Source organism: Eschrichtius robustus, chromosome 11 (genome assembly GCF_028021215.1).
Source record: "Eschrichtius robustus isolate mEscRob2 chromosome 11, mEscRob2.pri, whole genome shotgun sequence".
NCBI lineage: Eukaryota > Metazoa > Chordata > Mammalia > Artiodactyla > Eschrichtiidae > Eschrichtius > Eschrichtius robustus.
The window spans coordinates 72,698,780-72,715,403 of NC_090834.1; the positions used below are offsets into that span (position 1 = coordinate 72,698,780).

Consider the following 16,624-nt stretch of genomic DNA (forward strand, 5'->3'; position numbering starts at 1 on the left):
CATACCTTTCGTTACAATATAATTAAAAAAAATTTGACATCAGAGTTTGATTTATTCCTAGGTAACTTGTTGGAGGAAGAAATTACTATAGGTTAGGGTGGTTGGAGGCCTCCCAGATGAAGTAGGATTAAAGCTGAGTCCTGAAACATTGATATTACTTAGAGATAGAAAAAGAGAGTTGAGGAGATTTCAGTCTGGATGTGCTGGAGTGGCATGACCAATGCGTAGAATTACAGAAGAGTAAGATGTTTTTGGAGAACCATGAAACACTCTCTTGGGGAATGACTAACATTTATTGAGCTCCTACTCTGTGCTAGACACTGTGTAAAGTACTGTTCAGGTGCTACTGTGATATATGGCTTCCTAAACATAATTGAGCCTCAATAAGACAGCATTCTACGAATGGGCTGTTTTTCATGTTTGACCCACTCCGTGCCCCAATTAATTAACTCAGATAATCATATTTGGAACATGTGGTCCAAGTACCTGACACTGCACCCTCACATAGAGGATTCTTTATCTGAGGACGTTATGATAATGACAGTAGGATTTGTTGAGAATGACTGTGTTGTGCTCTCACTCTGGGTTATTCTATTTACACTCAATGGCCCTAGAATGGGTTCCGGTTCCCTGTCTTTTGTTCCTTTTCATTAGTGAGCTGCTGAGAACCCTTTGCCATTGCGGCTGAGCCAAAGTTCTGGTTCAGTCTGGACTCTCTTTCAAATGCCCCACACTACTTGGGTCACATAGGGTATGAACTGGGATGTTAATTGTTTCTTCATGGCCAATGTTACTGATTATAGAAAAGGTCTTAGTGTCGTTGTTTGTGCTTATTCAAAGCATGGTGTCTATGTATGAGGTCTTTATCAAATCTCCTCCATGGGAGGCTTTTCTTCTTCTCAATATATGTAATATATCCTGCTTTTTAATCCCCTTTAGTGTGAAGCAGCTCTCTGGGCCCGAGGTCTGGGTAGGAAATGGATCTTTCCTTAGGCACAAAGATAGATATCATGAGACTTCCCTTGTGACACCTTTAACTTGTCTCCCTGGGTCAAAGTAGTTATGGTACTGTTATTTCACTTGCTCTTATAAGCATCATGCATGATCTTATGTGATTCTTACAACAACCCTGAAAATAGATTCAATTCCCATTTTCCAGATGAAGAGGCTGAAGGTCAGAGAGCCCTAGTAAGAGACAAAACTGGGATTGGGATTCCAATCCCGAGCTTTTGGATTTCCATAACCTCATCATGCTACTTTCCAGATGTTATTGAGTAACCTCCAGTTTGGAGGATTTGAGAAGGAAATTAAATCAGAGAAGGTCGGACTATCATGGTTGTTGATGTAGCACTATGGTCTGCTTATGGCTTTAGAAGTAAGAGAAAATGACATTTGTGAAACTGCAAAAGAGTGTACCGTTTCCTCTCTTCTGTCCTCTTTCCCAAGGGTATATAGACGCCCCTCAAGCTGGGTCCTCATCATGACTCAGAGAGGGAAATAGCTTGCCCAGCGTGACCTCTGAGCGTGATTTATGAAACAGGATGTATCCAAATTTTCACCACATTGGAGCTACTCAATTTTCTCTAATGGCCTTTATCTGAGAGTTATGTCTATTCGTGGCAGCCACGACCAGTAAGTCATTAGCTTAAAGTATACTGATTGTTAATTTTAGCATCCTGGGCCCTGGGCCCAGTGAGAGAGGACTCTTGCTTTTGCGAATTGAAGCTAAAGAACATTCGAGCAGTTGGCTGACATTTACATCAGGAAAAGTTAGAAAGTAAGGAGGGATAGTTAAAAAGTTAATGAGTAAGAAGCAGTTGACTAGCTGGACATAGTTCAAGAGGTGGCAGAATGGCCTCCGTTTGGCTGCCTCTCTACGGGTACTGTTTTCATCAGAAGAGAAATGGAACCAATCTTTATATCAAGCACCCCTGGGTGCAGGGTACTTCATATATGTGATCTTACTGATCTGCACAGCAGTGCCATGAGGAAGGAACCATCACTTCCATTTCATCCTTATGATATAGGAACCCCGCTTTACAGATAAGGAAACCTACTACCCAAGGTCACACAGCTAATAACTGATGGAGCTGGGATTTGAACCTGGGCAGTCTGCATTCTTAACCAACAGAGCTCTCGATGGTGGTGGCCCAAAGGCCCAGCCAAGCCTCCCTCAGGGACTGCATACCACCTAAGGTCTTGGAGGTCTGGGGCACCATTTTCTCACTTATGACCCTTAGAAAATCACCAGCTCAGGGCCAGCTCACAGATGCCAGTAACTGCAGTTTCCTTGTGTGGCTCAGGGCTTGGTGCTCCTCTCATGGGCATGTGGGGTGTCAGAGCCCTGGTGCTGGGAAGGGCCCACCCTGAGTCACAGGATGGGGGCATCCATGGCTTTCCTGCATCCAGGAGCCTGGACCTCCCTACAGGATTGTTTCTCACGCTCCTTCAGGGGAGGCTGCTGAGGGTTGGCTTTGGCAAGTTGGAACCATTTGGGGGATGGATGGTCATGTTAATCAGGGACTGGGACACATGGGCCTCAGCCAGGAAAGCTTGACCGGGCTCTTTTTCCTCCAACCTTTGGGGACTCATGGGCACCTCTGAGTCAACCTGCCGGTCCCATTCCAAGGCTGAGCTGAATCAGACTAGGAACCCCTGGAACTACCCTGTCCACCGTCCATTCCCCTGTGCTTGGTAATCATAGCAAAGGAGAGAGAGCAGGTGTAATTATCCCTGTTTTACAGATGGGGAACTGTGGCGCCATTGATTTCCTAGGGTAAATTGCGCTGAACCTGGATGGGTCTCTTCGGACCCTTAACAGGCAAAGCCTTCTTTGGATTTCCCATGGGAGGAGTTTATGGGAGTGAGGAGACCTGGGTGCAGACCCCAGGTGTAGCTCAGCTTACTGTGTGACCTCAAGCAGATTTCTTCCCCTCTCTGAATGTCTCTCTATCTGTTCATGCTGACCTCTCTGTGCTTCTGTTTCCTCATCTGAAAACTGGGGACGATAATAGTAACTTACTTCATAGAGTTATTTTGAGGATTAACTGTAAAGCATTTAGAACAGTGCCTGACACACAGCACCTAATAAGTGTTTCTCCCTCTACTCCTCCTCATTTTTGTATTATTATTATTATTATTATTACAAGGGGGTAATCGCTAATGCTTCCTATTAGTTCTAATACTCTAAGATTATGATGTGAGCTCCTCCAAGAAGGCTGCCTGGATTTTGGCTGGCAGCTATGGCCTAACCCCTGTCAAGTTCATGGACATATTTGTGCATATGGGATTCCTGTTACTTTCCAGGTAGGGACTAGAAAGTAGATGTATCCAGTTAATCAGGTGGGGGCTTGGGATCTTGTGTGCGCTTTACTGAAACTATTCTGGCCCCAGAATTGAGGAGCAGGGCTGAGGTCTGGGTGGGCCCCCTCTACCTGATGCACAGTCTTTCTGGGCTGCCCATCCAGGCTTTTCAGGGCCTGAGGGGACAAGGCTGGCTCTGTGAGCCCTGAGGTCTGTTCTACCTACTTGCTGGGCTCCTTCGTCTGACAGCTGTGAGGGGCCCTCCAGGGAGCCAGCGCTCTCTATATTTCATGAGGCTCGGTCCATTCAGCAGGCCTGGGTGGCAGCTTGCTTGGTTTCTTGCATCTCCCCTGGGAATAAGCGTTTTTAAAGTATCTGATCGCTGCAGGAGGCTGGCCACCGCAGCTATCAGTACTGAAGTATCTCTGATGACTATTGCCACCCATGGTAGACAGGTCACACAGAGGCCCGGAGAGGGAGTGAGGAGGAAGGCCCATTGTCATTACTTCACAAAGCTCATTGCATCCCTCCTTTCCACCCCCAGGTCCCCACCTCTCCAGCCCTAGGGCTTTGGGGGGGGGGTCCCCTGGGAGATTGTATTTGTAAATGAACTCCGGCTGCTGGTCTCATTCCCTGAGGCCCATCCACTCCACTGTTCACCATGGGAGCTGAAATTCCACTCTGATTATTTCACTCTCCTGTTCAAACACCTTCAGTGGCTCCCATCATCCACAGGATAGAATCTAAAGAATCAGTTCCTTTCGTATGTAGGACTATAGTGGCACCTTCCCTCCAGCCCCTGGGAGAGTCCCTAATACCTGCTCCATTTTCTGGTCTCCTTGCTATGGCTCACACTGCTCTCCTGACACTGAATGTCTTTGTCCCATCTTCACCTGGCAAAATCCCACCCTGCATTTAAGACTCACCTCCTCTAAGAAGTCTGGCCTATTCCCCAGCTGAAAGTGACCACTACTTTTTCTGTATTTCCATGCCACTGGGATAGCTTTCTCTGAACTCTACCACCAGCCCAGAGGGCTCCAGCCTTCTAGAAACACTTGCAGTTCCCTAACCTTACCATGCTCAGGATTCGGTGCCTTTCACACGCCCTTCCCTCTGCCCGCACATACTTCCTTCCCACCCCTTCTCCTTCCCTTATTCCCACATTCTTCTCTCAGCTTTGGGAGCATGTCCTGAGAAACCTTCCATGACCCCTCCCACCACCTTCCATTCTCACCTACTACTGCTTGGAGGCCCTCTGGACCTCCCTTAGCATCCCCTTGGTTACCTGTTGTTGTAGTTTTCGTGCAGCTTTGGGACTGTCTGTTGGTACACCTGTCTGTCTGGAGAACCTGATGAGCATGGAGCTGGGGGTAGGGAGGGAGACTGCCCAGGGGTACCACCAGACAGGGAGGACTGCAAAAACTCAGGAGGGGCAGGTGGCTTTGTCTCATGGATGTTAGGAAGCAGAGCCCTTTCCACGCAGTGTGTATGGTTGCAAAAGGCCCTCCAACTGTTGTCTCACTGAATTCTCTCAACAGCGTGGTGGAAATAGGTACCTTTTTCTCCGGTTTACCAGTGCGGAAGCTGAAGTTCCTTCAATAAGAGCTCACCTAGTCAATCAACAAGTGTTAATTGATCTGATTGTTACGTACCAGGCACTGTGTCAGGAAGCGGGTGGGGTGGTGGGAGTGGGGAGGAGATACAGCCGTGAGCAGGTCAGACCTAGTGCCCACCCCTGGGATGATCCTCAAGGGAGAAAGACGTTAAGCACTAATTTCACAGTGAATTGTTTAATTATAACTGTGATAAATTCCATGGAGGAGAAATAATGAGGGGGTAGGGTATTGTATGATGAGGGACTTGACTGAATCCCTGGGTCAGTGCCTCTCCTACCCTCCCCCCCACCCCCCCTTCCCCAGCTCCCATTCCTCTCTCTATTGCTGCTGCTGGAGCTTAACTGCTTTCCACAATATTTGCTGTTCTGCTCCCGTTGACAGCCCTAATGGATTCTGCAGATGAAACAATCCCAGCCCTGCCTTGAGCTGTACTCGGATTGGCCCATTAGACAACGGCAGAAGCTGCCCTTGCTCTTGGTTCTAATTGAATAATTTACTGTAAATAGCCTTCATTTCCACCAGAGCCCAAGCTGGCTCCTTAGCCAAACGGAGGTGAGCAAGGGCTGCCTCTAATGGGATGCAGGAGCAGAAATGAGCAGTTGTCCCAGCAGGCATTGAATTAAATCAGAGACACTTAAGGCTTCAAGTCCTTCTTGTAAACGAGCCACTCCTGGTGGGGAGACACAGCCGAGAGCCCTGCAGAACCCAGGCTGCCAACTCCGGGGTAGGATTTCCAATGAATTAGGAAGGCCCTTGGGCTGCGGGTGGAGGTGATGGAGTTTCCTCTTTCCTGCTACTCCTGCAGGTGTCCTTTTCACCTCTCTCAGGGGCAAGGTAGCATCTCTGCCTGAGACATATTTCTCAGCTCTTCCTTCCATGAGGAAGTATACTCCCACTTTGAGGCTAGCACGTGCCAAGTGCATGATATATTACATTGAATTATATTATATTATATTATATTAATCTATAAGGGAGTTTTATGAGTGATCTCATTTAATGCTCATGAGGCTCCTAGGAGGCAGGTATAATCAGAGAAACCACATTCATGAGGGTTGATGCTTTTCCTACGGTCATGTACTTATCAGGCACAGAATCAGGATTTGAATCCAGATCTACCAGACTCCAAAATTCAAGTTCATTCTGCAATACCAGCGAGGACAGATGGCACGGGGCAGAGGGGTTACCTTGAATTCATTCTTGGTTTCCTGACATGCTGAGCAGCTTTGGAGGGGTTCTACTCTCTCTGCTCAATAGGATGAGTCTGGCTTAGGGCAGTGGGAGGGGGCAGCCACCCAGCACGCTTGAAACAGGTCTCTCTACAAAGCTGGTGACACTTTATTTATTTATTTTTAACATCTTTACTGGAGTATAATTGCTTTACGATGGTGTGTTAGTTTCTGTTTTATAATAAAGTAAATCAGCTCTACATATACATATATCCCCATATCTCCTCCCTCTTGCATCTCCCTCCCATCCTCCCCATCCCACCCCTCTAGGTGGTCACAAAGCACCGAGCTGATCTCCCTGTGCTATGTGGCTGCTTCCCACTAGCTATCTATTGTCCATTGTGTAGTGTATATATGTCCATGCCGCTCTCTCACTTCGAAAGCTGGTGACACTTCAGGCTTTAGCTGGGACTGTGGCTTCCCATCCCCTGATCCCTTTAAGGACCCATAACTCTGTCCTTACGACTCACCAAAGGAACCAACCAATGAGCAACAGGAGAGATGCCCCCACTGTCTGTGCCCCTCTTCCTCCCACCATTTGGGTGCAGTGTTTGGATGCGTCATTTTTTGAGCACTGTTCTGTCCTCTGGCCGTGTCACTGAGGTCCGACACTTAATGAAGCTGGAGGACTCGTGGTTTCGGAGGTGGGAGCAGTGGGAGGCGCTGGTGAGAGGGAAGAGGGCTCAGCTGTGTGTGAAGGGTAGGGGCTGTGTGTTGCCCCCATGGAATGGAGTCAGGCTTCCTGTTAGCAAATGCTGGACCTGTGTCACTTCTGTTGCTCTTATCATCTTCACCTGCTCCAGCACCTCATCTCCCCTCTGATCATAAAACCCGGATACCAGTCCTCTGTCACCTACTAGCTGTGTGATCTGGGGCAGTGCACGTAGTTTCACTGAATTTCAGAGGTCTCATCCGCAACAAGGGGATGATGATAGTATTAAATGAGTTAATACTATACGAAGCATTTAGAACAGTGCCTGGCACATTTTGAGTACACACTCAAAAAATATTAGCAATTATTATTATTATTATTCTTTGCACGTTTATAACATCAGCCAGATTAACTCTTGATAGGCCCTATCTCACCTTCCAGATTTTCTCTCTTACCTGTTCCCCATGCCCAGTGAATAGGAGCTGTGGCTCCTCTGAGAGCTAATCTGATTCACAATCCCAGCTTCAGCCATGTAGGTGCACAGTCCCACACTGAGCAAGATGGGGTTTCAGACATCCAGGACTTTGTCCCATTGAGGGAAAGAGGCATAAATAATACAGTCTGTGCCTAGGGCAGTGATACACGTGCAGCCCAGATGTCCCCAAGAGGGCTCTCCAGCCTCTGGGAACACGTGCAATCACATGAACCAAGGTTTTGTTAGCAGGCAGCCTCCAACTGGCCTAACTGCTGGGAAGCTGTGGATGAAATGGAGGAATGAGGACATCTCAGCCGGATGTTTTAACAAAATCAAGATATATTAGGTTTATTGCATCCCCCTCAGCTGAGAGCCCAGCGGTTGCTAATGAAAAGGAAGAAATTGTTTGAGCATGATTTGTTCCATCTGGGTTCTAGCTGGCTTCTCCCTGACGGGCTCACAGGCCAGTGATTAGGAATCTGTTCTAGAATTTCGTGGTCACCAAGATGTGTTTCTGGAATCTACCTCTTGGAAAATCAGGATATTTTCCTGCATTCAGGGACCCTTTCTCGGGGTCCCTCAGATACGACTTGATCAGATCCAGGAGGTCCTCCAATATTCTAGGGTGTGCTCACAGAATCCTAACTTGTTCACAGTTTAAAGGGCCTTGGAACTTCCTGTGTCCTTAAACTTTCCTTACTGTCACTTGCCTTAAGCTTATTCCCTCTTCAACCTTTTTGCTCTGCCCCCTTTCTTCTCCATGATGAAGATGGAGCTAAAATAAGATCTGCTTGTTCACTGAGCTCTGATCACGTCAAAGCATTCACTCTGAGATGGTGGTATTTCCCTTTTTGGTTCTTTCATCAAACATTGAAAACGGAACAAATACCTCATCTTGTTGTTTCTAGCTTTTTTCTTTTGTGCCATTCTTTTCAGGCTGCTGACTCACTGGGTTCCAAAAATATACCTTCTCAATAATGAAAGTAATGAAAGTAATAAAAATCGTGATACTCCTGATGATAAAGAGGCCTCGTGGGGCACTGTTATTGTGCTAGGTGCTTTATATGCTGTATCTAATTTTCTGCATCTCCCCTGGCAAAGCTGACCACGGGGCTGAACACACCGCAGACTCTCAGGACATAATAATAACTATTTATTTAGCTCTCAATCTGGCCTGACACTTCTGCATTCCTGATCTTATGTCATTGTTATAATAGCCCTGTAAAACAGATACTATTATTCTCAGTTGCAGATGAAGAATTAGGGCTCAACATAAATGTATTAAAAATTCATTCCACTCATTATTTCTATAGACATATCGAGTGTTTGCTAAGTGCCCAGCCCTTGGAACCAAGTGGTCCCCGCCCTCCAGGGTCTCACAGTCTAGTGGGGTCTGCAGAGCAGGGAACAGGAAGTGACAGTGAGTCTCTGGAATGATCTAAACCCCTAGTTTATTCTGGGCTTCTTCCTCCCTATACTTTTGAGATTCACTTTTTTTGTCTTTTATTCCAAGCATCACAAGGGGTACTTTATGTCCAGCCACATCACTATTAATTAAAGTCCTCCTCCGTTCTTTTCTCATAAGGGTCACTTTTAATCATAGTGTAAGAGTTTAATTTTTCTGGGCTTGAATTGCTGCCCTCCTCAGCTGTATCCTCCCACAAGTTCATACTTGTGGTTTCTCTGAATGTCTTGAAATCTGCTGTCCTCAAGCTCAGGATATGACAAGTGACAGACAACCATCTCTTGACTACTGCTTTACCCAGGCAGAGGCGACAGAATCTCCATTTTCTTCAAGGAGGGCTTCTTCATTGGCTTGGAGAAAGAGGTGGCAGAGAGGGAAGAATGGGGATGGGATGGGGAGGCAGGAGACAAACAGGTGCGCAGCTGATTTTATGGAGGAAGAAGAACACTGTTGTCTTGGTCTAACCTATGAGGCACAGGCAAGCCAAATGGGTGCTCAGTGCTGGGATTGGAGGCCCCGGAACCTGGATCACCTTTATCAGTTAGGCTGCTTTTGGGTATACTAAACCAAAATCCTCACTTAGACAAGAACTTTATTATTTTACATACTAGGAAGCCCAGAGGTGGGCCAGACTCAGCACTGGTTGATTCAGTGGCTCAGTGATCAAGAATGCAGGTTTTTTTCCTCTGTGTGCCTGCTTTCTTCTCCAGCTGGGTCCCCTCTTGATTGCAAGGTGGTCTCTAGCAGCAATGGAGCAACATGGTTCCTTGTTCAGGTCCAATGGGAGGGATACTATCTCATCTTGTGGCTGGCTTGCAGTTAAGGACAAAGTTAACTTTTCCTAGAAGCAATTCTGTCATGGCTCATTGGCTTTAATTGAGTTACATGCCTATTCCTAAACCAATTCCTGGCAGTTTGGGTGAAATTACGTCATATAAAGTGGAATGGATTTGGGGAAGCAACCACCATGCCCATTACAGGGTCACATTTCCCAGGCATAAGCAAAGTGAAGAACCTAGTACTATGACAGTATATATTGATAGTTAGGGAATTAGCATAGAGAGTTGCCAGATTTAGCTAATAATACAGGATGCCCAGTAAAATGTGAATTTCAGGTAAACTCTAAACTTTTTAAGTATAAGTATGTCCTATGCAATATTTGCTAGTCTATGTGTCCCAATATTTGGTGCAAAGCAAAATGGGTTAGGTACGTGTTGGGCCATGAGACATAAGAAAAGATTCTAGGGGTTCATAGTGGGCTAGGGGCTTAGAATCAAGATCAGATCTGAGTCCTGCATTGCTTGTGTGAGGATAGTGGAGTATAAACTGGTTCAAACAGCAGAGGAGGGCCGGGGGCCTTCCCTCCACACCTGAGATGACTCCCTGTGGCCAGGATTTGGGAGAGAAAATGATTGCACCTCCTCACTCGGGGGGCCCTCGTTGACCCCATCCTGCCTTCTCTTTCCAGGGCCCCGACCGCTGTGGGCAGGCTTTGCTGCAGATTGGCGTCAACATGATGGCGCTGCCTGGAGGCCGCCACCTGGACTCCGTGCCCCTGCCGGGTCAGCGGTAAGTCCCACTGCTGTGTCTCAGGGCCAGGCCTGCCCCATCTGGACTCTGGCTGAGGCCCAGCCCCAGGATCCTGAGGTTTGCAGGTGGCCCCTTCTCTGTGTGCACTGTGCTGGGGAGGAGGCTTAGGACAAGGTATCGGGGATGCCACAGTCACTCAGCAAATACAAATGGAACTGGGCCCTGGGGCACAGAGGAGTCAGCCACATCCTGCCCCAAGGAGCTAGTTTAAGATCCAGGCAGACAATGAAGCAAAGAGTCAAGTGAAGTGTGCTGCTAAGATAGGGGACCCCAGAGGCAGCTCTGGATCCTGCCAGGGCCAGGAGGCTGGAGCCACTGGGGGAAGTGGCCTCTCTGAGCCTCTTGGAAGAGGTCAGCCTACCATTAGGTGGCCTTCTCTCAGAGCACCAGGGAGAGGAGTGGGCACAGAGCGGACCCTTGGCAAACACTTGTTGCCCTGAGCTGGGCAGTGTGGGGAGGGGGAGGGAGGAATACACTGAACAGCAGGTGAGGCCCGGATGATGAGCTGAGAAGGAAAGACCTGAGGCTCTAGAGCTGCCTTCACACAGGTGAAAGGGATGGGGAAGCAGGTGTAGATCTGACATGAGTGGTCCTGGAGGCCTGAGACAGAAGCTAAGGTGGAGGCACCAGGGCAGCAAATCTATGAGGACCAACTGTCCCGGTTTGCCTGGGACTGTCTGATTTTGGCACTGAGATTCCTGTGTGCCTGGAAACTCCTCGGTCCTGGGCAAACTGGGATGGTTGGTCACTCTAATGCAGGTTTGATCTATGGAGGAACTTTGCAGTTTGAGTGCTCAAGGCTCAAACTTAGCCATTCATTTCTTGCTCAGACATTTTGATGGGGATGTTTCGAGGCAGCAGAATCCAAGTAGCCCTTGCAAGGCCGTTAAATCGTTGTTTTGTTCTGTAGTGTTTTGCTTTAAATATATTATGGTACCACTACCATCTCATCTCTACTAACCCCTCACCTGAATTGCAGGGGGTTTCAACTTATTTACGTCATGCGTTTCTGTATTGTTTGTTTGATTTTTGAGTATTATTTTATAATCAGAAAAGAGTGGAACCGTTCTAGATGAAGAGGAATCTTAGTCTTTCCATCGCCTGTCCTGCCCAGGTAGTAGGTTGGAAACTGTGTATCCAGATGGGCAGCAGCAGCTGTGGCAGTAGGGCTTTGGGACACCTCCACAGAACTCATGGGTGTTGGGATGGTCAGACCAGAGGCTGTGCTGGGGGTGGGGAAGCTGTCATCACAGGGCTGTTTAGGACAGTGGTTAGGAGTTGGGACCCACTCCTCCACCCAAACTTGATTCTTGGTTCTGCTACTTATTAGCTGTGACCTCGGGCTTCAGTTTATTGATCTATGAAATGGAGATATTTATACTTACATCATCGGGTTGTGATGAGACTTTATAAAGATGTATAAAGATATATAAATCACCTGCCTGAAACATAGAAACTGCTCAATCAACGTTAACTTCTTCTTTAAATAAAGAGTAAGTCCCCGGACTAGAGAATACGGAGCCAAGGTAGATCACATCCTGACACTCTTTCAGCCCCTGGGAACCACTGATCTCTCTCTTCCAAGCTCCTCAGAATTTTTGAAGATAAAAGAAAGTTAAATTACATAAAAATGATTTAGGAATCAGATCATTATCCTTTTGGAGTCAGGACAGGTTTTCTAACTGATATTGTACAGTAAATACCTTGGGAGGAAAACACCAGACTAATATGATTCCACGAACACTGCAACCTGCAAAAAAAATGTTTGTTTAGAATGTCTTCAACCTTACAATTCTGTTAGAGCAGGGCAGGCTGCAGAGAGAAGGTGGTATTTCCTTTAATATAGTCATAGCCTGGCATTGGCAGGGCAGACCTCCCCAGGACATTGGGGGAATAGAATCCTATTAATCCTCTACCACCCTATTAATCGTCTGTGTTCTAGAGGCATGTGCATGAGCGACATTCACAGCGGAGGCTCATGTGTATTTACAGGATGTCAGAGGGGTTCATTTGTCCAATCTGATGCCACATTATGGGCAGACAATAGCAGCCACCTCTTCTTTCCTCTTGTTCCAAGCTGTAGAGGCCTCTCTCGTGGGGAATAGCACCGTGGTTATTGTCTCCAGATAAATAATTAATGCTGGATAATTGACTTCTTTCCTTTGTGTTCCACTGAGGCTGAATTTCACTCTGGAGTGCCATTGTTCATCTCAATGTACAAAATAAATAAATATGGTCAAGTTGTGTGGGATCATCTCACAGCCTGGGTGAATCATGTGGGTTAGGCCTTTGGTATTTGAGATCCTTACGGGTAAATAACATCAAATAGGGCTTTTCTAGGTGCAGGCTCCTGGAAGAGAACAGAGGGCAGGGGGCAACTGAGTCTGAGGCCAGGCGTTGGGATCCTGAGCTGAATTGGTGTGGGCGACAGGAGGGTGCGTGATAGGTCTCTCAACACTGACTGTGTCTGAATCTCCTGGGAGGTTTTCGTATTTAAAAATAATAAAACAGACAAGCCAAAGAACAAAACCCTACTCGTGGAAACTTTAATGTGGGAACTCTAAGTGGCTGAAAGCATGTAGGCCTTGGAATCAGACTTGGGCTCAAATCCCAGCTCCACTTCCTATCAGCTGTGTGACTTTGGCTGCCGCCTAACCTGTCTGAGCACCAGCTTTATTGTCTGTAACAGGGTGTCAGTCATAAGTGCTTTAAAAGGTCGTGTAAGTGCTGGGGTCCAGGAAGGAAGGTCTCTCTAGGCCTCGGGGTGCCAACCCACACATCACCAGGCCATGCCTGTAACACTAATACACCCCTCCTCCCTCCCTCCCTCAGCAGTGGAAACCCTCGCAAGCTCAGGTTCAGATACTTCCCTGGAGGTTCATGGACTTATTGGTGGGATTGAAGGGGACAGGGGATCAGCACTCCGGGTAGCAGGAGACTGTGGCTGCTGTGTCTCTAGCTGATCTTTGCTTTCTTCTTGCGTCTCCGGTCTCCCATCTTTGTGTCTGGTACATTGATTCCCTCCATTGGCTCTGGGCTGGGTGGTAGTGGTGCTGGGACCCAGCCATGGTGGTCTGGGTGTTGCCACCTGTCGGCCTGCTCCCAGGGTTGTGCTTTCCACCATCGCAGCGTAGCCCTCATCTTCTGCAGGGATCCTGATGGCCCAGTCCTTTGATCTGACTCTCTCTATGGAGAGATTCCTGCAGGGTGGGCTGGAGGCCAGTCTGAGGGATGCACTCAGGGCCACATCCAGACATGTCCTTCCTCTCCCTCCCTCCCTCCCTCCCTCCCTTCCTTCCTTCCTTCCTTCCTTCTCTCCTTTCTTCCACTACTTCTCTTACCCACAGATCAAGCTGGGACACTGACATTTTCTCTCTGGTTTCCTGCCAGTGAGGGTGGGAATACTGATGAAAGGGCTGGGCTTCACTAACCCCCATGACAAAGTTGGCTCACTCTCATCCAGCATTTGCTAAAAGCTGGATGCTTTTACACATAGCAACTCAGTCCTCACGATAGCCCTTGTGTATTATTATCTCTATTTTGCTAATGAGGGAGCCATAGTTTAGGTCCTCTGGGAAGCAGCCATTGAGGTGGAGTTGAGATTTCAAGATGGTTATTAGGGAGTGCCTTTGGGATGAACACCTGTGGAAGGGAGAGGAAGGAAGCAGGCCTGGGCAGGGGGAGCTGGGGAGCTGTGATGCCTGCTTGATGACGACTCAGCTGACCTCACAGGGACCTTTGGGATCAGAGTTGTTCATTGGCCAGAACCTTCATATCCCACCTTGATCTGTCATTGGAGTGTGTGGGCAGGCATGACCTCAGGTGAGGTGGCTCTGAGGCAGTATCTGGGGAGCCTGCCAGCTGGGGACAGCAAGTCCTTCCTTGAGGGGGAATCTGAGGGGCACATACAACATCCATCCCATGAGGAAATGAGGCTTGAGGAGGTTAAGTCACCTACTTGTCCAGGAAAGGCTGACAAGGATCAGAGCAGAGATACATGTTCCCAGACGGTGCTTGAACATGAGTGTCGGCCAGCATTCTATCCTGGCTGTCTTTTCCACGATGTTCTTGAGGGCATTGCACAAGCAAATCATTCGCTCATTCAGGTAGTCGTTTATTTACTAGCCTTCCACATAATTTCTCAAAATATGTATTGAGTGCAGATCATGTGCTTTGTATGGGGCTTGTGTGCTTAAGGACATGATTGTGACCAAATGCGGTGTGGTCCCTTCCCTTGTGGAACTCACTACTTTATCTCTTGACTTGATCAGGCCTGGTTTTGCAGCAAGTATACAACCTGAGGCTTTTATTTGGGGTGTCTCACTGTGAGGGAATCGCTTTCTCACAATGTTTCTGTTCAGCCTGGAGTCTGAGACGAGCCAGGGCTGGATGCAGCTGCAGCTAGTGGCAGGCGGCCTCCTGGGTTGCCCCTGGCCTGCTGGCGAGGACCCACCCAGCTTCCCTGAGCCAGTGGGGCCATTGCAGCCCAGCCCGTCTCCAAGTAGATAATGGCTTGCATGTGTACACCCTTGGTCTGTGGCTGGTTTTCTGCTGCTGGGCTGCTTTCTGCGCCTGCGGTGAAATGTGCAGACTGTAATTGTCAATGGGATAATTGGATATTTTTCTGTTGTTTAAAGCGAAAGGAAGGCTAATCAAAGCTAGAATCAAATTCCCTTCCTTCTCCCATCTCCCAAGAGAAATCCACAGAAACACAGGGCGTGACCTTGTAAAGGCAGAGGGACAATGATTCAATAGATATTTTTAAGAGGAGAGGTTGGATTTAAATTCCCTTATGGTGCCGGGAACTGGGATCATAGAGGTATTCAATGTTGTTGCTGGAAGTTTCCTCAGAGCTCCCTGCATTATAAGATAGGGAAATTGAGGCGCAGAGAGGGAAATGGAGCTGCCATAATACTCTTCAGGCCCCTTCCTGCCCTTTGCGGAGTCCTGCCTTTCCTGGGCTCTGTTTCTTAAGTTTAATCTCCCTCCTAGCCTCCAGTAAATTCTGGCAGCTCTGTGTCCTAGCCCCAGTGGAATCTTCTCGTTAGCAATGATCTGTAATAGATATCAATTTCATTCATTCACTCGTTCATTTGAATGAAATTTACTTCAGGCTAAGAACTTACTCTGGGCCAGGCTGTGAGTAGTACTATAATGAGTTATGTAAATGTCATCCTTCCTACTCAGTAATAAATGTCCTGAGGGCCAAAGTCATTTCTGATTCATATTTGTGCTCCTTTGGTTAAAATGCACACAAAAGGAACTCAAAAACTGGTTGTTGAATGAATAAATGTTTAATAAATGTTTGAAAACTGACTAGCAGCTGAGGAGTTTCAGGTGACTGTGAGAAATTTAATTCCATAGCTTGGATTTTGTTCCTTTCTCCAAGACACTCCTCTGTTTGTCTCCAGCGAGCTATTCTCATTCTTTATGGTAGAAAAGTGCCGCTTGGAGGGAAAGGATAAGCTAGAGTTTTACCTTGATTAATTTAAATACTGTTTCTGAATGGAAGCCAGAGATTTAATGGGTTGAAGGAGTCAGACAGTTGGAGAGACATTATTTTTTCTTCTAAAGAATAGTGATTCAGAAATATTTTTAATCTTTGGTTTTAATTCATTGGAAAAAATGTCTCTGCAATTTTGTCATTAAATGTCTTACAGGAGAGCACACTGTAGTGGGGAGGAGCAACCAGGGACCAGAGGCTGGCCTTCCTTCCATCCTGTCTTCCTTCCTCTCTTCCTTCCTTCCCAGCCCTGGCTCTACGCTAACATGCTGTGTGTTCTCAGACAATCCTTTTCCCTTTCTGAGCTTCAGTTTCTTACTCTGAGAATGAGGAGGTAGGCAAAAGTTTCCCCAGGGACCCTTTTAGCTCTAACTTCTAGAAGTCTGTGAGTGACTTTTGGATAGTCTTCCCTTTTCTCGACAAAAGTATCCCACTTTAGTGCCTCAGGGCTATGAAAGAATCTCATTGACCAAAACAAACAGGGTCTTATTCCTTCCAACAAAACTCATGAAGAGGTTTAGTGTTGGCCTTGTAGCTGGGATGGAAATTGTAAGACATTTTAGTTTGGGAGCCCCTTCCAGCATTTGAGGGTGTGCCCTATTCAGGTTTTATGGAAGCCCCATGGTACAGCCTGGAGAAGTACTCTTCTCCAGGGGAGGGGATAGAGCGCCCTGCTTTGCTAGGTTATAATACAGATAAATCCATGAAACCTAGCACTCCAACATGCTTCTTGATTTGAAGTTCTTAGTTTTGACTGAATTCATTCCACCCCTCTGACTACTCTTAGCAACTTG

General features: G+C 47.3%; 1 protein-coding gene across 8 annotated transcripts in view; it reads left to right on the forward strand.

Annotated features, from left to right (window-relative positions):
• Positions 1-16,624, forward strand: part of INSC (INSC spindle orientation adaptor protein) — a 128,896-nt gene that overhangs the window by 29,487 nt on the left and 82,785 nt on the right. For 6 of the 8 annotated variants that reach the window (XM_068555128.1, XM_068555134.1, XM_068555135.1 and 3 more), the window contains exon 2: positions 10,206-10,306. In XM_068555128.1, coding sequence (XP_068411229.1) covers positions 10,206-10,306 — 101 coding nt within the window. Of the gene's footprint in view, positions 1-9,033; positions 9,101-9,796; positions 9,853-10,205; positions 10,307-16,624 lie in introns of those variants that run through there. The other 2 variants (XM_068555131.1, XM_068555132.1) reach the window with 2 other exon arrangements.